The sequence below is a fragment of the Thermobia domestica genome, chromosome 15, assembly GCF_964235325.1.
Source record: "Thermobia domestica chromosome 15, izTheDome1.hap1.1, whole genome shotgun sequence".
NCBI classification, from domain to species: Eukaryota; Metazoa; Arthropoda; class Insecta; order Zygentoma; family Lepismatidae; genus Thermobia; species Thermobia domestica.
Genome location: NC_137468.1, coordinates 143,880,174 through 143,902,120, shown reverse-complemented (window position 1 = coordinate 143,902,120; position 21,947 = coordinate 143,880,174). Strand labels below are relative to the sequence as shown.

The window sequence follows — 21,947 nt, the reverse complement described above, 5'->3', positions numbered from 1 at the left end:
TGGCCATTTGTCTTGAAAGGGAGACAGTTTACATCAGCCATTGTGTCTTGTAATGTACAGTGTACCTCTATCGTAATTAGAGGAAGTTTTATATTGCTTGAACAACTCTAACGGTATGGTGGGCCCTCCTAATGGTGGTGTACACGTACCATTGGGTTCGTAATGCAGCTTAGCTACAACGTGTACGTGATACCTAAACACGTAAAAGATTGGTAGTCCCGTATTGCTTGAGCGTGCCTACCAGGGTAGCGAGCGCTCTCTGCTTCCAAATGAACATGCCTGCATTATCAGACGGTCTACATGTCATTGGCTCTGGTAATGTACGGTGCACCTCTACTCTAATTACAGAAGGCCGTATTGCTTAGGTGATCCTATCGGGAGGGGAATGTCAGATTCCTGCCTGCAGGGGGACAACGGCGACTAGGGAAAATGTAATGCTTGATATTTGTGTAATGGTTTCTGATCCTAGTAAAAAGGCGGAAACTAGGAAAACGGATGACATCAAACTCAAAAGGGGAGTTAACACGTACCATTGGATCCGAGATAAAATACGGGATTACCTCGAGTGTGTGGTACCTCTAGACGCGAAGGCGGTTGCATGCAACGACAGCGGTAGGCAGGACAGGATTGAACAAACCCTCGCGGGTATGCCTGGGACTCCCGGGTTGGACTATGGCGGACCGTGGTAATGCTGTGGGATTCGGTAACTCATAAGAACTTATCCCAGGAATCTGTTACGGCTAGCATGTGCGGGAAGTGAGCTTGCCTCGAAATGCTGGGGCACCATACCTGCGAGCAAGCGAGGACTGGCTCGGAAGCAATCCGCCTCCACCAGTAGGTAAGTGGTGGACAATCAGAATTTCTGTCTGGCCGCGCAGTGGGCGTATGCCACTCTCTTAGAGAATAGACGTCACATCGCAAATAAGCGGAAATTAAAGTGAAATAAAACGTAAATAATTGTAATTGCCATGGAAAATAGTGTTCTTACATTGAATTTGTATTCTCCAATTTTATCCCGCTTTACGCATATTTTTATAACGAAATTTCGAATTCATAGTTACCACAAAATCGTGTCTACTTAAGTTTCTGCATCTGATTTAATTATTGTACGCTATTATTTAAACTCTTCAATAATATATCGTAGTGCTAAAAGCTTCAAACATTTTGAGAAAATAATGTAAGAAAAGTATTTTTCTAAATAAAATGTCATGAACTAGATACACATTTCTAATTGTATATCCACGACTATTCCCCCATCTTACATCTTTAATTTTATGGCGGAGTTCTTTTATTTTTCCAGGAAAATTAAACCTGGATATAGACATACACTATTACTGTTCCTTCTTTAGTTGTATTTTACCAGTATTGTGTTTTAGTTTTATGTGCACCATTGCAGCAAAGGTAACCAGGGTTTCATACACAGCGTGTGTCATGTTATAGAAAGCCTGCTAAAATTTGGATGTGAATAATTCTTCATGTATAGTACACAGGTATTCAATTCTCAACTTGCCATATATATTTCCAAAGTCATCCTCTTATGATGAAAAAAGCTATAAACCGTATGTGTTAAATAATTTACAAATTATGTTATTTCAAATATTGCACCGCATGTCACGACGACATAATGATATAAACAGCACTATAAAGGAGAAGCGGAAGTTACCAGTTACGTAGATCGGTACCTAGGTGTTAAAGACCTCTTTTTCTGGATTCACATGTTACATTGTATTATTTTTCAAGTAAACCATTCGCGGGAAGCATTTTAGATTTTTAACTACCTGCTCTTTAAATTTTCTCACAAACAAATTCTTCGGTATATGGATCAAACGTAGGTTACTGGGAACATGAAAAGTAAAGGTAATACGATTTACGTTTTGCAGGGAATTAATTCCATCGTACAGTCAATATGATGGAAGTGAGTATCCTAATTGTTGGAAGGATTATCCAAACAAGTTTCTACGTAACTCTTCCTTGGAAAGTTCTGTATTAACGTCAGGGGGCAAGAGGCATTACTTTTGTAAAGAATGTAGGAAACCTTTCAGCCAGAAGTCGAATTTCGAAATTCATATGGTCAAACACACAGATGAAAAACTTTATTATTGTCAGGAGTGTGGGAAAGGATACAGAATAAAATCATTATTAGCAATTCACATGAACACTCATTATGTTGAGAAACCTTATAAGTGCGACAAATGTGGAAAAATGTTCAACCAGAAGCATCATTTGAAGTATCACATGTATACGCATACAAACCTTAGACCTTATTCTTGCTATGATTGTGGCAAAGCGCTGACTAACAAATCGCATTTGACGTACCATATGCTCACACATTCAAAATCGAAGACACAGAAAGTTGAAAATTCTTACTCCTGCCATGATTGTGGTAAACAACTTACTAACAAATCGCATTTGAAATATCATATGCTTACTCACATTGATAAAACACTGTACTATAGTGAGGAGAAGAGGGTAAGATTTTATCAGAAGTTTAAACCAACATTTCACAATGTCAATAATGCAGATGAAATACTTCATACTTGCAATCAATGTGGCAAAACTTTCAAGTATCGACATAATTTGGAGAAGCACAGGAAAATTATACATATGGGTGAAAAACGTTATGTTTGCAACGAGTGTGGAAAATGTTTTGGTTATAAAATATATTTAAAAAAACACATGTATAACCATACGGGTGAGAAACCGTACGTTTGCGATGAGTGCGGAAAAAGCTTTAGTTATAAAGCAAGTTTAAAAATTCATAATTTTATTCATACTGGGGAAAAACCTTACTGTTGTCATGAATGTGGTAAAAGGTTTAGTCAAAAATCACATTTTAAAAACCACATTGCCCACACATACCAGTGCAAAGCATTAATTCCACAAGTAGCGCGGCAAACTGTACAGTAAGACAGTAAATCTCACATGTAATATGACTGCAGGTATATCAAAATAACATGCTGCAAAGATATAGTGAATGGTTTTGCCAAAATTGAAAATTCATTTTAATACATATTTATCAGAGATTGTTTTTGACATGTTTATTCTCATGCCTGCTTGGCCAGCTGAGGTATGTATTTTCAGCAGTGTGGAAAAGTCTGTTAGAATCACTGTCATCAAAATACATGTTTCTTTGTTCGTATGTAAGATGTGGTCATTCCCAAAAGAATCGCAATGCTATGCAAAGAATCACTATTAATGCAGGTGAGAATCCATCTCTTTATTAAGAGTTTAGCAAAATATTATTAGAAATCACATATATATTATTAACTCAAACTCGTGATAGAACATCTTTGACAAAACTGTAGCTAAATTATAACCAGGAAATGTTTAATGTACTGTTATATACGTGGATAGTCGCGTTCTTGCAAATATAAGTTCGTTATAAGTAAAACATCACATTAGCTCCTGCAAATGAAAAAGTATATTTTTATAGTCAGTGTAAAAGTTTAAGTAATTAAGTTGTATTTTTAATCATACCAAGAACGATGCTGAATTTTGGTATTGCTGTAGAGAACAAGAGTTAGCTAATGAGTGCAAGACTTACGACTTAATGTAACTAAGACAGTTATGGTGAATGTGGTTGAACAATGACGTTGAGACACTAGTGCATTATCCAATTGGAGTATATTTTTGTTAATTACTGTTTAACAAATTATACTACAAATAAGTAAGCATTCATGTATTTTTCCCCGGAACTGATGCAAATTTATTCTACGTAATCTCATCCAACATATGCTTCTTTTAGAAGAATAGATAGTTAATGAATCAGTAATTATGTTTAGAGAATATAGGAGAATATTTAAAGTTTAGAAGAACAGTTCCTATCACATTCAGTTATGTTTTGTTATTACAATGAACATTGATATGAGTTCTTTTATTTTACAGGTGCCCCTTACAGTATAATTTGTTATAGTATGGTATATTGCCACAGAAATGCAACAATGTGAGGTACATCAATCAAACTTTGTAACAACGCATTTAAATGAACACAACATTGTACTTAATATAATATGTACCTTTGTTTTATGTTTCTGAATTGCAGGGAACTTTACATTACAATCGCAAAGATACCAACTGTACATCAATTTTAGGGATATTAAAATTGAAAACTAGCACTCAGCGTACACATGAGGCGTGTTCGCTGAGAGTCAAACGGAAGGAGGTCAGTTAATTATGCGCAATAGATATATTCAACTTTTGTGTTAATGTAGCACTATGTGCATATAGTTCCGTAAGTCAATCCACAGAAAAAGCATTTTGGCTGCACTAAAACTTATGTAAGTGAATACAGGGCCACACTAGTTTTGTTCTTTTCCATGAAAATGAAAAACGTTTTTATTTCATTTTCGATGTACCCACACAAATACTAGGGTCAATGAGCAAGTTCTTTTCTCCCCATCTACTACCCATGTTATTACGACTTCTAAATTTCCAGGATGTACACTATACTAAATCCGAGATTTTTAATTCCAAGGATCGGACACTCATTTGCTGTTTATTAAGGTCAAAATTTTTTATAGTATATTTCTATACAAAAGGACAGCTATTTATCTACTTCATAAGAGAAAAAACATCTGCATTGTTAGTAAAACATACATGGTTAGTAAATAAGATTATATATATAAGCAAAACCATTATTAAATTAAATTATTTTCAAATATGAATATGGTATTTTTAAGTTTAGTTGGCTTAATTTATGTCATTTTTTCTTAACATTCAATTTCACATTTAACATGATTTTAATCTATTTCATAAGTAACACATCATTGTAAGAATATAACAGATGCTAGTTATGAGCCCAAACGTATTCAGTGGCAGTAACTACACGAACAGTCGCAAGCTTTACATTCAGAACATGGATTCTGTACAGTTTGTTTAGTGTAAGGAAGCACAAATTCAACTCCTATATTAATAATTTAATTTTTGATATTCGTGCATTGTATTATTTTCATTAATAGTATTCCTCCTGTCAAACCACAGAAATAACTTCTTGATATTCATTACATACCATGAGAAATATTCTACGGTGCGAGCGGTCCCGGGTCCGATTCCCGGTGGGGGCGCTCGGTCAAAGAAGTGTAACAGCTTTATCAGGCCAGCCACCTTAAGTAAGGTTTTCCTGGGTTTTCCTCATTCACACCAGGCAAATGCCGGGGTGGTACCTAACATAGGTTTCAGGCCGCTTCCTTCATTCCCCAATCTTTCTTCCCTCCCTTTATCCGGGTAATGTGCTCGCTGAGGGACGTCATCCCTCAAACGTTACGGGCTAATGGCCATAAGATGCCGAGAGCTCAGAAATCTAAATCCCTAAAAATATTCTAGTATTTGTGGAAAGCATTTTTTCTATAGCACAAATATTTTGAAACCTAGCAGTGACTCGCCTACATCAATGCGTATTTTAGCGTGAAAAATATAAATAATATTATTCCATGTTTAGATATTAGAAATATCTTATTACTGACAGCCTACCTATCAGCCGTCGCTACAGCTTTTTGTGAGCCTTTGTCTCTTCCACAATCAGCCTCCATTCTCTCAGGTTGTTCATCTTCCGTTTCCATCCTTTGATCTTGAGCTTCCTCAGATCGTCTTCTACATCTTCACTCCATCTTTTCATTGGTCTTCCTCTTTTCTTTGTTGTGGATAACCTTTCTTGGAGTATCCTTTTTGACATGGTTTGACCTTCCATTCTTATACGTGCCCTCTCCACCTTAATCGTTGCCCTTTTATATAGCGTACAATATTTTCATCTATTATCAAGTCCTCTATTTCTTTATTTTTCCATCCTATTCTGTTGTATCCTTTCCTCATTAGTTTGATAGCTTCGTAGTATTTTTTCCTTTCATTTTTGTTTAGTTCATTTAGTTTTTCAGCTCTCTTTTTATCAAATCTTTGTTCTACAAGCTTTCTTCGCTTCTTTCCTTAATAAGACATGTTTCTCGTAGTTATTTCGTGTTTCCTTCTGCAACATCCTTCTCCGTGCTTTATTTTTCTCGGCTATAGTGTCTACATTCTTCATCAAACCATTCTTGATTCCTGTTCGTTTTCTATTCTTCTGCTGCATCCTTAATTATGTTTTCTATTTGCTGCCATTCATCGTCTATATTTGTTCCCTCCTCTCTTCCAGTTTCCTTTGAATTTTTGCTTCTTATTGCTCTCTGATATAATTGTTTTTTTTTTTTCATATCTTAGGGCTTGTCCATATCTCATTTCCTCCTACTTTGTACTCGACTTATTCTCTCCCATAGTTTTGCTTTAACCTTGTAGTGGTCAGACTCGCAGTTTGGCCCTCTAACTTCTCACATCTTTTATCGACCATGCATGTCTTGATTATATGAGTATATAATAACTTTGATGTGTTGCCGCTGTACCAGGTATCTTCCATGTGCCCAGAAGGTTTGTGTGTGTGGGGGGGGGAACATTGTATTTCTAATTATTACGCTGTTTCTACTTGCGAATTGCCCTAGTAACAGCTCATTGTCACTGCTTATATTGTGTAGTGTATGCTTCTCTGGTATGTTTGCCAAGAAATCTTTACAAAACTTTTGATTGAAGTCACCCATTACTATTAACATGTACTTCTGTGTTTTATTGTACTCTGCTTCCAATTCCTCATAAAACTTGTCTTTCTCTGCCTCTCCCTCTTTTCTCAGTATAAGCTGTAATAATGGTTATAGTTCTGAATCTTCGTTTTACTCTAACTTTGACCATTCTTTCACTGGTTCGGTTGCTAATATCCTCCTCCTAGTTGCTCTGTAATTTCTGCTGATACGCTGTATATAATTACACACTCCGGTTTCTGTATGTCTGTCGCGTGCCACCTAATTTCCTGTAGGGCCGCGATGGCTCAGTGGTAGTGTTCACCTCTGGTGCTAGGTGTCCCGGATTCGATCCCAGCCCCCGCCAAGTGAATTTTGTGGAAGACAAACACCGTGTGCGTGGGTTTTCTCGGGGTTCTCCCGTTTCCTCCCACTTTCTTCATTCCACCTCATCATTCATTACTCATCATCACCGTCTCCTTTAGCCTAACCGGCATAAAACTCAAAAAATTCATTTTCATTTCTAATTTCCTGAGTCCTAATACATCCACTTTATATTTTAGCATTTCATTTGCTCTGTCCTGGATCTTGCTAGTCTGCAACATAGTTCTTGCATTTCATGTCGCTATATTTATATCCTTTGCCCTTATTTCGCGTTATCTTTTCTTGTCCTTTGTCTTGGTTGTTTTGATCTCCATAACATTCTTATGTATTCCGAGGCTGATGTGTTCGTTACTTAACTATTATTCTTTTCCAGGGTGAACTTAGCATCACGCTCAACCCCCTACCAGGAGGACCGAGTTTTTCTGTCAGGGTTTTCTTTCCTTGGCCTTTGTGTATCACTCTACTGCTGGGTTGGTCCGCCTCGGATTCTTCTGGTACCCACCATATCTCATGGGCGTTCCCATATCCGCCACCTGGGGAGGCGGCTGGAGAGCCCAACTTCTCCCGCAGGATTATTGACAACCATTACATGTTTTTATGTAAAGCTACTTGTAGTTTTCTGGGGAAATCTTGTTATTATTCCAGGAAGGTATAATTTTGTTAAATCATACTGGTCTCTTACTTCTGGAATGTTAAAGTTCCCTTGTCATACGATATATTACTGTGCTTAATTGAAGTTGAGCATATTCTGACTATAACGATTTCAGCATATTTCAACTACTGACATGAGTATTTCTTCTTACACAAATCAAAAACGATGAGGTTTATTTTTCATCATGTGAAATAAACAACTTGTTATTCATTGGTTACATTGGATCTTACTGTCCGTTTCAGTACTGAGACTATTGAGAGTGGACTTACTCTGTGTTTCAGATGTAAAGCATCACAAACAGTAGCCAATTCTGCGCGGTGTTGCCGGATTGTGGACTCCCCTTCTCGCTCTTCCTCCAGCTGAGATTATGACACATAAATTTGCAACATTATTCACAATGTAACAATATTATTCCAGCAAAATCTAGAATTTTGACTGTGCATCCTAGAAGTACAGGGAGTCCATAAAGTCCTGCAGGAAAGTAAAACTCTATAACTTGGAAACTACGTGATGTATTAACAAATACTTTTTGGTGTACTTACAGAAAGGTTCAAAGTTTTGTTTCAGCTTGTTAAGGTTCATCGCCAAACCTCCAATTGTGCACCATTCACGTATAAACACTTGCAGTCTTTTTGGGAAACCAAGAATTGCGTGTTGGCGGTGCTCGTCTGGAATGTTCAAAATCACATCAGTTATTTTGTTCTTGAGATCGTGCAGATTAGCTGGCTTCTGCGAATATACCTTGGTCTTCACGTGTCCCCCACAGCCAGTAATCACAAAGTGACAAATCTGGTGATCTTGCAGGCCAAGGTGTGGGTCCTTTTCGGCCAATCCATCTCTCCTTAAATTCTTTGTTAAGAAACTGTCGAACTTGAAGGGCATAGTGCGTCAGTGCCCCATCGTGTTGCATGTAAACCTCATTACGGATGCCTAACCTAGTAATTTCTGGCAAAAGGAATGTCTGTAGCATGTTCAGATAATTTGTTACCATTTACCGTCTCTTCCTCGAAAAAAAGGATCGATAATGCGGTCCATTCAAACAGCACACCACACATTGATTTTGGGACTACCCTGCTTGTGCTCCTCGAATTCACGTGGATTTTCCACCCCTCAAATTCGACAGTGGTGCCTGTTCACTTTTCCCGACACATGAAATGTTGCTTCATCTGAAAACAGAAATCGAGACAGATCACCATCTTCTTGTAAGCGGGTAAGCATTGACTCACAGAATTCCATTCTCATGTCACAGTCTTCCTCTATCAGCTCGTGCACAAATTTTAACTCATAGGGCCGAACCTTCAAATTCTTCGGTACGATCTTGTGTAACGTTGACTTCGGTATTCCCAGTTCCAATGACCTACGTTTAAGCGACTTCATTGGACTCCTGGCTACGCTGTCCTGCAACGTGTGAATCACATCGTCACTCGTTCCTAGCCTTCCACTGCGTGGTAAATCTGACACACTTCCCGTTTCTTTGAACCTCTCATACCACCTCTGGATACTTGTTTCTGGTGGGGGTGTTTTCCCATACGTTGTTTGGAACTTTTTCCGCACTGAAACACAAGATTTTAATCCGGCAAACCACAAAACACATTGTGCCTTTTAATAGACGCCATCTTAAGTCACGTGATTACCAGCGTAAACGTCATCGAACATTGTGGACAGAACAAAACTTTAAACTTCCTTTCTTCCAACCCCAAAAATTTATGCACTTAAACGTAATGGTGTCGAAGTTTTGGAGTTTTAGTTTCCTGCAGGACTTTGTGGACTCCCTGTATATATAGAAACTAAATTATTTACCTGTTAACCTACTTCAGTAGAGCTGCTAAGGGCTCGTCTTTCCCCCTATTTTCACTATCGTCTATGACAGTTAATATTTCGTCATTGTCTGAATCCGAGTCTTGTAAATTTACTATTATGGGTTCCAAAATTTCGTCACGTCCTATTTCTTTCATGAAGTCATCTTCTTGTAATTTGTCCGTATGTTGTACACAAAATTGCCAGTTGTTTTATCTTGCTATCAATTTCTTCTTTTATCAGTCTTTCAACGTCTGTCAACTTGAATGTCTTATTTCTTGTTGCAACTCCTCTCTTTACTTGAGCCCATATAAGCTCGATCGGGTTGTATTGACAGTGATAGGGTGGTAACCGTACTATCTCGTGTCCATTTTCGTTTGCCAGTTGGTCTAGTTCGTACATTTTCGACTGGTTTTTGAACGGCATTACGCGCTGCAATAGCTCAACCTTAGTTTCTGTTGCCGAAAATTCAACACCTTTTTGGTGTAACCATTCAACAATGGCATCTTTTCTAGTTGAGAATTTGGAATTTTATTTGTGACGACCGAATGATATGGGGCATTATCCATTATTATAATGCTACCCTCCTCTAAATAATTTAGAAATCTCTTCAGAAACCAATTCTTAAATGTAGCACTTGTCACTTCTTCGTGATAGTCGGAAGTTGATTTAGACCGATATATCCACTTACTTTCAGGTATAAATCCAATTTTTGCAGATTACACATGACAGACAATAAGTCTGCTTCCTTTTCCCTGAGGCACCTTTAACCCACCGCTTTTTTTTTTTTTTTTTTTTTTTTTTTTGGAATCTTGTTAAACTGACTTATGAGAATGATTTTGATTTACCCAAGTCTCGTCCAAGCAAAATATTGGTCTTGTGTCGCCCAAGTCCGAATTTCATGCATTTTTCGAAGAAATTTTAGTCTTGCTGCCACAATATCACTCCTCTCCATTAAAAACTTAACGTCCATCGGTTGTTTTCTTGTAACCTAAAGCCCGGAGTATTCTGTAAGTGAATGACTTGGGACCTGTAAAGGAAATCTTACTTTTCAAAGCATTTGTTATTTTTTGCAAAGTCGGAAATTCGCCATGCTCATAAAAGTCAAAAACAGCCCTGCGTACTACGTCCTTGTCAAAGTCATTAAGGTTTGTGAGCCTTATGGGAGGTCCTTTGTGTTTTCTAGGAGACAGAAAAACTGGGAGATAGCTTTCTTTCCTCCACGCAGTTTCCTGACACTGTGGCTTGATTTATCCCGCAAGCTTGTCTTGTTAGGCTTTGACACTTTTTGAAGTTGTTTCTCTCTTCTTGTGAGGAGTGTTTCTTTAAAAAAATATATAAACAAAAAAAAGAATTCTCCGACTTTGCTCAATGACATTGTCAACTCTAACAAACGAACTACCACGAAAGAAAGCAACCCAGATATTGATGAATTCTAGTTATGCTAGAAGAGAAGTTGCGTTCCTACATAACTAGCCCCTTTGTTTCCTTATCAGTTTTCATAATAAATAACATTCTTGGGCTTGGTCTAGGTCTCACAAAACAATCCGTCTGATTCCTAAGCAAGTCCATATGATCGAGTTTGTTTTGGGTTACGATAATTTACGACACCATTAAGACGCCTGGTGCTTTTCTGCTGGAGGAGAAAAGGTGGAACAAGTGGCCCCATGTATGTAACGTAGGAAACGTGAAAGGAAAAAATAAACAAAACATACTGCTTTTTTCTGTCAAATAAGGAAGAATCTATCTGGAAGTGAACTTCAAACCAATACTACGAACTTCCCATACAGAGAGAGAGAGGTAAGACAAAAAATCTAAATGTGTGAAAATCATACGTAGTATGGTCTGGGACCTCCTTTTGCGTCCAAAACAGCTTGGATCCGACGTAGAATGGACGTATACAGATCCTGAATCGTAATGTGTGGAATTTTGTACCATTGTCGGATCCAAAACATGCTCCAGTTCCTTAAGGGATGCTGGTGGAGGGTAATGAGACCGAACACGCCCTTCTAACTCAGCCCACAATAGCTCAATTATGTTCAGATCTGGTGATTGTGGAACCCAGCGGAGGTATGATAGCTCCTGATCATGCTCTTCAAACCATGATTTCACCGTTTTTGCAGCGTGACAGGGTGCCAAATCATCTTGATAGATGCCATCACCATCAGGAGACAATATTTGGGCCATGGGTAGAACCTAGTTCCCCAAAATGGCCTCATACGCCTTAGCATTCATCATTCCATCCAGGGTTAGGATGGGACCTCCAGAAAACGACGATATCACTGCCCATACAGTAACTGAACCACACCCATGCATGGGAGCAGACAGTCTGTATCATAGTCCTGCGACAGTGTTCTCCATTCATAAATACGACCGGTTGTTGGAAACAAGGTGAAGGTCGATTCATCGGACCACATTACGTGTTTCCACTGCTAATGAGTCCACACCTTGTGGTCCTTGGACCACTGGATACGCCTCTTCGCATTTACTGCTGTGACCAGGGGTTTGGCGATAGCGGCCCTGCCACGAATTTTCATTTTATGAAGTTCCCGTCGCAATGTTTTCGATGAAACCTGGTTCTGTAGGCCGGAATTGAGTTCAGATGTAATTTTCATTGCAATGATCTTTTTAGCTGCTACAATCCGTTCTAATGCCCTCCGGTCCCTATCTGACAGGAATGTCTTTCGACCACTGTTGTGCTTTGCAGACGTCGTTTGCCCATGAATTGTGTAAATGTAATGTCGTTTGCCCTGGTGACATTGGATAGTGCCTTTCAATACCCCCATAGTGTTCGCCACTGTTGCCACTGAAGCTCCAACCAGACGGGCACCAACGATCATTCCTCTTTGGAAGTCTGTCAGGTCGCCCATTTTACCGCACCACTTTCACAGCACGATACTCACAGGTGAATTGGTTACTATTGACGGAAGAGGAAGGTCCACATGACACATTGAAAACAAACAAACAAACAAAAAGATTGGCAACCGCAACACGTGTACAGTGGAGGGCCAAACTTACGTGTCCTGTATAAAGTGTTTTGGATTTTTCCCCTGTATATATATATATATATATATATATATATATATATATATATATATATATATATATATATATATATATATATATATATATATATATGCCTAGGAATTAATATATAGAGATATTCTCATATATACAGTATATATAAATCAGAGAGGCTTGATATTATGTAATTCCAGGGTGTCTACTGGTCATGAAAGTCATGGAAAAGTCAAATATTTTGCTTAGTGGTCATGAAAGCCATGAAAAAGTCCTTTATTTACCCAACTGGTCATGAAAATCTGATAAACCATACTTGAACCGCAATTAAAAGTTTGTTTACTGCCTTTTAAATTGCTCTTGCATTTTAAAATTAGTTGTCAGCTAATCGACATTATGTACATTAGACAAATAAGAACATAATGTGATCTCCATCTTAACCGATGCACCACTGATGGTAGGGGTTTATTATTACTAATGGTAAATTTTTATCGCCATGGTCATGAAAATTTGAACAAAAAGGTCATGAAAAAGTCATGAATTTACTTTCTGGTATTCCAGTAGACACTCTGAATTCGCTCGCTTACTACTCTCAGGGGTGTAGCCACGGGGAAAAGGGGACCCTGTCTTTCGAAACTATTTCCAACCCCGAAATGAGGTTCGTCTGGTACATGTTTACTAAACTTATTTAATAGTTAATGTAAATGAAAGACGTCAGTACGATTTCTGTACCTAATTAAAACAGCTAAACTTAATCATGTGCTTTACATTCTCATTTCCCTTTCTGGACGCACACCCTGTGAACTCTATATTATTGCATAATATCTGAGTTGATATTTTTTCGAGTTTTCTTTTCTTTTACTATTTTAACTCACATAAACACAAAGTCAGATAAACAGATTGCCATAAACAGCATTTGTTTTCTTATGAATAGCTTATTGATTCATCTCTTACAATCCAGTATTTAACTTCGGTACTGTCAAAATCCGTCTTTTGATGAGGTAGCATTGTAAAATATAATATGTGTATAGTATGTATGTATGGTGAGTTAAAATGTTTTAATGTTGTGAAAGAGGTAATTTGTTCTGCTTTTAATATGTGAAAAGCTTGGCTCCCCCTGAAAGTAATGTTCCCCTAGAACAACCTACTGGCTACACCCCTGATTATAATGTAATAAAAATTGTGAGTTCTATTTACAAATCGGAACAAAATCCACTGGAAATTAGACGCGGGTCTCAACTCTCGTTTTACTAATTGTTTTATATGGAAACTTTTCAGAGCGTGTATCTTGACAACCAGTCGACACAGAAAGATGTAGTTTTCATGTATGTGTTCGTAATTCTTTTCTCTGCTTCCTAAAGTGAGCAGTTAATGTGCTAATACAATATTTCTAAGTTGCGCCTGTGATATTGTCAAGATTCGCAGTAGCGCAAGAAGTCACCGTACAGAACTGCTTGTCGCGAACTGTTAACAACGCTCTATCAGGCCTGTAGCTAGCCCAAAAATGTAGGGGGGAGACCCAACCATATTATATTTCATTTGCAAGCCTACCCTGGAAATTTTAGGGGGCCAGTGAAAATTTAGAGGGGGCCTGGTCCACCCTAGCCCCCCATAGATACGGACCTGCGCTCAATACCAATTGGACGCCGTGTGAAGCCAACTCAAGGTCATGTCGCTTCTCATTTGAAACACACAATAAGTTTTTTTAATGCTTACATAACTTTAAGATTCAATCACTTAAATGAGTATCATTAGACGTAAAGATGATAATGCCATTCACAGAAATTTGATATCTAAAGTCATCCCGGAGATAGTGTGTATAATTATGTCATTGCGAGAACTTGTAGTTACAACTACAGTACCATAGAGTGTAACTGGAATGTTAAAGAAGCAAAGGAAGCCAACGATTATTTTAAAATTTTCTTAGGCAATACAGCAATCTCTATCCATGTTTTCATCTGCAGAACGTTTTGAGATACCATACTTCAATAAGCGGTATTATGGTCTTTACGTCTTTGAGAACCACGATCTGATAATTACCTAAGAGTTCTTTTTTCAATAAGGCTTTCTCAAAAAATCAAACTTTCAATTCTTTGAAACTTTCTCGTATTTAGTACGATTCAGTACTAAGGCACATTGAATTTCCGTCTGTCTAACTTGTAAGTATTTCTGCCTTAGCAGGAGAAACATTTCTACGGTTCTCAGTGGTATCGCTTGATTTTACTTCAAAAATATCGATTTGTTTATCCTCCCATAGCACTAATTCGTAGATTGAACAACTTATTTTTCTCTGTTTACGTCTATCCCTTTCCTTGATATATCTATTGAGTCGTAGACATCATATAACAATATTTTATATAGTACGAATATAAGTCCTGGTTACGCTGGCACTCCTCGTCGATCTTTTGTTTTTAATGATGGTATTTATGATATAGTCGTGTAATTACTTAAGAGGTACTTTCTCTATATAGTTTTTCAGTCCTTTTATTATATTTTGCGTATACTTTCGTAAATATGTACACTGAGACATTTGTATTTAACCACAGGCCTTGTAATATGTATCCCTTCTTCGAAACGTAGATCTTAGGGATGTTCACTTTTCATTATCTCCCTTTCCCTATGACGTTATGAGGTAGCCATTTTGTTTAACTTGCTTGATGAATGCAAATTAATAAATCGACATTTTTACATCTAGAAACTCATGTTGTCTTTTGAATTCACGATGCAGGAATTTGGGCTCATCGGAACAGGTATTTCGAACCCGAAGTTCGCCAAGCTTCAAAGTCGTTCGTAATTCGAAACTTTGCGAGAAATTTTATGCCACCTTTCTTATTATTGATTTAAGTTGTACTTAAAATTCTTCCTAATATCTTAATCTTTCTGGATTTTTCCTATACTTTCCTTCCATATTATGTACCCTCATGATAATTTTCTCTTTTATAACCTATGTATTGTTTTCGTTACTTTCTCTTTACTGTTTCAACTGGACAAATTAAAAATAAGATTATCATTTTCTTGTATCATTGACACAACGATGTTTTATGCCAATTGGTCGACAGGCAGAATTTTAAAATTTAGTGTTTGATTACGAGTCCATCTTATCTGGACCAATAGCCACGGTGGCCCAGGAGTCAGTTTCGGAGTGATTGATACTGTTATCTCCTGTTCGTTATCTTTTCTAATTTTGCTTTCAATACTGTAATCTGAGCATATATAGATGCGTGGGGGTTCGAATCATCTCTATCTTGTACCCATAGAGAGAATTCTATAAGCATTACATGCTCTCAACGGGTTATGTGTTCTTACCTTATCACCTCAAAATTACGTTGAAACTGACCGGAATTTCCTTTTGTACATTACCCGTTTGCATTTTTCTCAGTTCCGAAACTGATAGGAATGATTTTAAAAGCCGTCTTGCTTGCTTTCATTTCAAAATATTTACATACTTCCGTCATATTGCTTTTCTCTTTGTATGATGCTTTTTGAAGCCGAATGTTGTGAGCGTTCATTAATATATTCCTATCGCTTTATTTATATTGTTTGACGTCTTACTGAACGAACGCCGACGCGACGTAACTTTCTCATATATGCCCCATGCTTGTGAAACATTGAAATTCCACCAATCGAATGTTAGAATCGTGTTAATGGATGTCTATGTTCATGTACTTTATGACGTGCCACTAATTGATTATCGGGTTCATATCTCGTGATGTTTTTAATCGCTTAACCATATAGGATGCTGCTTCTTCTGAGTTGTGAATACATAAAGTAATTACTTTCTGAAATGTCAAAATCTGGACACAATTCCCGGCTAAATCGTCACATAAATTTGTGTATAAGGCAGTGTATATACGACGACGAAACTATTTAAAATGTACTGTCCTATTTATTTCGCTGATATGCTGAAGGCACATAATAAGTACAATAATAAGAAATAGAATCACGGTGTATCTAGATTTAACTATTTGTATGTAGCAATAAATTCATGGAACACTAGCGTAGTAATGCTCTACAGAAACAACCGGAGATATAGTTAGAGAAGGAACGGAAAAAGAAGCCAGCGTAAGTAAGGCGCTACGGATGCGATTATCATGCCATTATAGCCAATTCTTTCATTGCTTATTGAGCGCTGTTACCAATACGATAAATGACCTTAAGAAGACAATTTACTTGAGCTTAGAAAATGCGAATAAATAAGAGAACTTCCAAAAATACGTATATGAGGATCGAATTTTTTTATCTCAAAAACTAAAAATTGCATAATTGCAGACGTATAGTAACTATGAATAACTTATCACATTCTCAGCCCTCTCTGTATATGTTGAATGCCTGCGAGCCTTCCCGAACATGAAACTACAAAATGTTATTTTTTAATGGCAAAACATTTTTTTCCGCGTCATGCATAATGGCAGATACCGATTATGCCAATTATCATGTAATTTCTAACAAACTTTACTAACTCGATTAATGACAGGAGATTACAATCTTTTCTCGAATGTAACTTAACACGACAGTTACTTGTCGTATATTGGAATACAAGGGTCGTTCAAGGTTGACCGGGAGAAACAGATAGCACAAGAAGCACCAAACTATGTCAGCTTTTCAAAGTATTCTCCGTGCGCGTCGAGGCACCGTTGTCATCGTTGTGGCAGCTCCCTGATTCCTTTGGTGTAGAAAGAACTTGGTTGTTACCCTAGCCACTGGAGGACATCGTTCCGTAGTGCTTCATCTGTCATGAATTTCTTCCCTCTCAGATGGTCTTTAAGGGGTGCAAACAAATGATAATTACTGGGGGCTAAATCTGGACTGTATGGACGATGGGGTAGAAGTTCACAGCGCATTTCGGCCAGAGTTGTCACATTGGCCGTGTGAGGGCGGGAATTGTCATGAAGAAGAATGATATTTCCAGACAACATCCCAGGTATTTTCTTGCGAATGGACTTTCGTACACACCACTGAACAATGTGGAGTAATACTGGGCATTAATTATGCTCCCTTTGTCCAGAATATCCACATGGATAACACCCTTCTTGTCCTAGAAGACACTTGCCATGGTCTTTCCAGCTGACGACTGTGTTTTGCTTTTCTTGGGCGGCGAGGAACCTTTATGCCGCCACTCCATGCTGCTTCTTTTGGTCTCTGGGGTTGAATTGTGCAACCATATTTCATCACACGTGATGATGGATTGCAACAATTCATCACCTTCGGCTCGAAACTGATTCAGAAGCTGTTCACAGACCGTCATGCGTGTCCACTTCTGATCAAATGTCAGCTGGCGGGGAACCCACCTTGCACAGATTTTGCGGAAGCGTAAATGGTCGTGAATGATGGTCTCAACACTGCCGACACTGATATTCACCTTGGCAGCAATATCCTGCACTGTTACTCGCCGGTTCTCAAGAATCATTTGCTCAACACGTGCGATATTCATTGGTATGACTGCAGTCGAGTGAATGTGTCCATGCGCTTCATTTGTCACCAGCTCCCGTCCTTCGCGAAACTGTTCACACCATTAGTACACTCTTGTCCGTGACATCGTCTGTTCACCATACTGTGCTTGCAATCTTCTGAAAATCTCAACTGGTTCTCCTTCACAAGAAATTTGATTGCACACCGCTGCTCCACAGCCACAGACACGCTGCCTGCCGCCATGCTCGCTGCAACTGCTGCGCATGCGCCAAATACGTCACGTCGGGAGCTAGTTACTCGAGTAGGAATATATTATGTCACCCGCAAGTTTCATCATGATCCGGCTATTCATCGATTATTTACGCACGAAGAACCCGGTCAACCTTGAACGACCCTTGTAGTACTGAAGGATATCGCTCAGAGATAAAGTTTGTGTCTAATAGTGTTTTCAATCATTTAGCTATAGAGATTATGCTTCTCCTATCTACAATCAACCTCTGAATCACTATCCCTCTTTGTATATAGCAAGGCTGCAAGAACATTTCTCACACGAAATTATAAATCGGTATCCTTTAATAGCCTGTACTAACTTCTTTCTGAGCGTTATGCTGTTGTCAACTTACTATGTTCTTACTCCATAGGTAACCAAATATAAATGTTTATCAGATGTCGGCAATTTTTCAAATGTGTGTTCCTAATCCAATATATCTGTGCTAGTAAATTTATCTCTTCCAAATACCATCAATTTGAATCAGTCTCTGCGTCGGAACATACGTACATCAATATCACATATACGCGAAACGATTTCTCGACTAAATTACTCGGAATACATTTTCTGAATAGACCGACTAGAACCGTCAATATGATTCGTAAAGATTACTTCCTATTTTTGCCCCTTCCCAGACATCAGAATAGAATAGAAATAAAGGTTAGCATATGATACATATATTCATTTCAGATAGTAATGAAAGCTGAAATATATTCTAAAAAATAGCAATGATATTCAATTGGCTTGTTAATTTAGGTAGATTGTTGAAACAACTACCTGAAAAAGGTCCACAATTGCGTCTCGACGGTTGATTGACTGATTGAAGTTTATCGTCTCTTTCAGCACCTTGACTGTATGAGACGTGGACTGAAAACCAATGCTATAATTTTGGAGGTTAAGAAAAGTAGAAACCTAATTTTAACATACTGTAGCAAGAAGTGAAATCCTTACACAGAGATACGAATTCTTCCTCACATCGTGAATGCATTACTAATGCTTTTCACTTATAACTTTGAAATACTATATATTGCAGAAATTACGACTCATTTTTATATAATGTACTGCAATGGTAATAACCACTTGTAAATACATTGAGTCATAAGTTATGCAACACTGGCACGCATACTAGAGGTCTGCATTGGTCAAACCCGGCCCGGCCCGTAGATTTATAATGTGAGGCCCGACCCGAATCCGAAATATGTTTTAGTCTTGAGGTCCGAGCCCGGCCTGAGTCATGTGAACTCAAATGAGCCCGAAATAACCCCGAATTACGGAAACTTAATAATTAACGCAAAATTGTATTTTTATTTACAGCAATTAGAGATTTAATTTTGCAGTTGTGCTTTAAAAGTTCTCCAGAAAGAACGGTGCAATAAATATCATTGTACAGTATGTTTACAAAGTTAGACCCGAGATATATGGTTATATATTTAAAAATTTACGGCCCGAGCCCTAAGTCATATATACTTTGTAGGCCCAAGCCCGTGCAGACCTCTAACGCGTACATCGTAGATTCTCGCTAGCATGAATATAGGTAATAGCAGATTATGACTTGAAAAATTACATGGTACTGCATTTTGTGTATGATTTGACAGCTGCAAAGATAAAAGTAGAACTACGTATAATTCGGAATCTTTTGTTTTACAGTTTGAACTGATCCATAACACCGCAGAAGTCACCCGAAACGTTCGCTGTGCGAAAAGAAACTGACTGTTGAAAATATTACAGCACCAGATGATTCAAAAATTGTCGCTCAGGCTGCAGGAACCTCGCAAATCATTCCAGTCAAGTTGTCCGAACACTTTCAATTCTGAGGTCGTGTGCCATACCATAGAAACAAATTCAACGATTAGGCACTAGGATGTTTCGATATCTCACAGTCCTGTGTAATCTGTCAGTCATGACGTCAAGAACATTTGGAACTGTCGGATTACGTACATGAATTGATCACAGCGTAAATACAAAAACAACTGGGTGCATGCAAAAAGAAACTAATATACTAGAGTAACCTACGTGTCTTGTAGAAATAAATAACACGGAGAAAAACGGGTATTTTTTTAACTGAAATTCTAAAAATAGTTAAACTAGTTTCAGGTATCGGGAACTGTTGCCAAACACATGTATCTTGAGCACGAGACTCTCTGTGTTTGGTGGATTTACGTTCTGTTCACGTCGGTTGAACCATCTATAAGACCTGTATTCCGAATAGTTGAAGCAGATGTATGTCATTATATGCCAAAAATATCCTGCATTGATGAACCCGTTCGTACCAAAACAACGCAAAACTTCATCTTGTGAAGAACAAAGGATAAACACCAGGAATTTGCGGCAAAGGATAAACACAGCTAGCATATAGTCCGGGCCTCGTACCCTCGGGGGGCACTTTGGCTTAGTGGTAGAGCGCTTACCTCTGGTTCGATCCACGTCCGAGTAAGTTTATCATGGACAACATTGTGTCCGTGGGTTTTCTCTGGATACTCCCATTTCCTCTCATATTCGTGTTCCACCAATTATTCCGTTGTCATTCATTTGCCTCAATGATCGTCTCTCTTAGCTTAAAGGGCATACTCGTAGCAGTTAAACTGAAATATTTCATTTTGTACCCTTGGATTATTACTACTGTTTCGATCCAGGGCTCTATTTCTGGGCTTGTAATGTTTCAGCAACCTAGAGAAACTAGCAGCCGTAGTACAATTATTCTGCTTGAAGGGCAAGAACCGGTAACGGTTTGGGATTTAAGTACTGTCCTTAAGAAGAAAAATGAAATGAAATCTTTGAGTTTTACGTTCCACGGTTACGCCGGTTAGGCTAAAGGAGACGGTGATTATGAGAAATGAATGAAATGGTGGAATGAAGAAAGTGGAAGGAAACGGAAGAATCCCAAGAAAACCCACGCACACGGTGTTTGTCCACCACAAAGTCCACACGGCGCGAGCTGGGATCGAACCAGTGGTTCTTAAGAAGAATTTAGACTGCAACACGATGATCTCCACTTTGAGAACTAGGCAGCTTTGGTTGTAACAACACATAAAGTACATGATCGAAATATTATAGAACATTTATGTTCCCATTCCACAAGTGCTGTTTTGTCAACTCCCTCGTTGATAAATATGTAGAAGACCCAGGTTCAACCGCCATTGCTTCAGTTTTCACGTTAAATTGCAAATTCTCGTCTCGTTTAGTCTAGCCTCCTCTAGTTCATGCAAAAAAAAAAGCGACATTAAAATAATAAAAAAAATATCAATTTGTCACTGATAGTTTTAACGAAAAATCTGAAAGAATATAAAAGAATCACATGCGCATTCGTAATATCTTGATCCAGAGATATGAGATAACAAATATATGAAACATTTATTCTATGACAATTACGATTTCATTTCTTAGATACCTCCTTTATAAATCCTATTATATATTATTAAAATTTAAGGTAAACATTCAATGCTATCTCTTCCTGTTGTAAGTCAACTGTTCTTAATAAAATGTAACAAAATGTATGCAAACAAAACTACGAAACTAATGGAAAACAAATGAATTACTTAAGAGGCTTAACATACTAGTGTAACACTTCTCGAAATCAAATATTTTACAACTGTATGCACCATAGAATCAAGATAAATGAAAGGTATCAGTATTAGTATTTAGAACTGACTTCTATTATTATTCTATTGTTTGTGCTTTACAGAATTGCACGATTTGTAAAATACGTATTGCAAAACTATTAGCTTTGAGAAATAGGCCTACCTAAACAAATTATCATAACATGATCAGATTAGCACTCCATCTTTATTATAGAGCTCCTTCGTGGCTAAGTGGTTAGCATACTTGGCGTCAGGCCCGTATCCAGGGGGGTCTAGGGGGGCCGCCCCCCTAAATTTTCACTGGC

At 38.0% G+C, this 21,947-nt stretch overlaps 1 protein-coding gene across 8 annotated transcripts in view; it reads left to right on the top strand.

Annotated features, from left to right (window-relative positions):
- The window catches only part of LOC145671282 (uncharacterized), a 38,331-nt gene that overhangs the window by 10,495 nt on the left and 5,889 nt on the right, over positions 1-21,947 (top strand). For 3 of the 8 annotated variants that reach the window (XR_014128498.1, XR_014128497.1, XR_014128499.1), the window contains exon 2: positions 1,881-5,666. The exons of 1 other annotated variant lie outside the window; for it this stretch is intronic. Coding sequence is in view for 3 of the 7 variants with exons in the window: in XM_081740231.1 (XP_081596357.1) it covers positions 1,881-2,907 (1,027 nt within the window). In the remaining 4 variants the exon portion in view is untranslated. Of the gene's footprint in view, positions 1-1,880; positions 5,667-21,947 lie in introns of those variants that run through there. 4 more of the 8 variants (XM_081740231.1, XM_081740230.1, XM_081740232.1 and 1 more) reach the window with 2 other exon arrangements.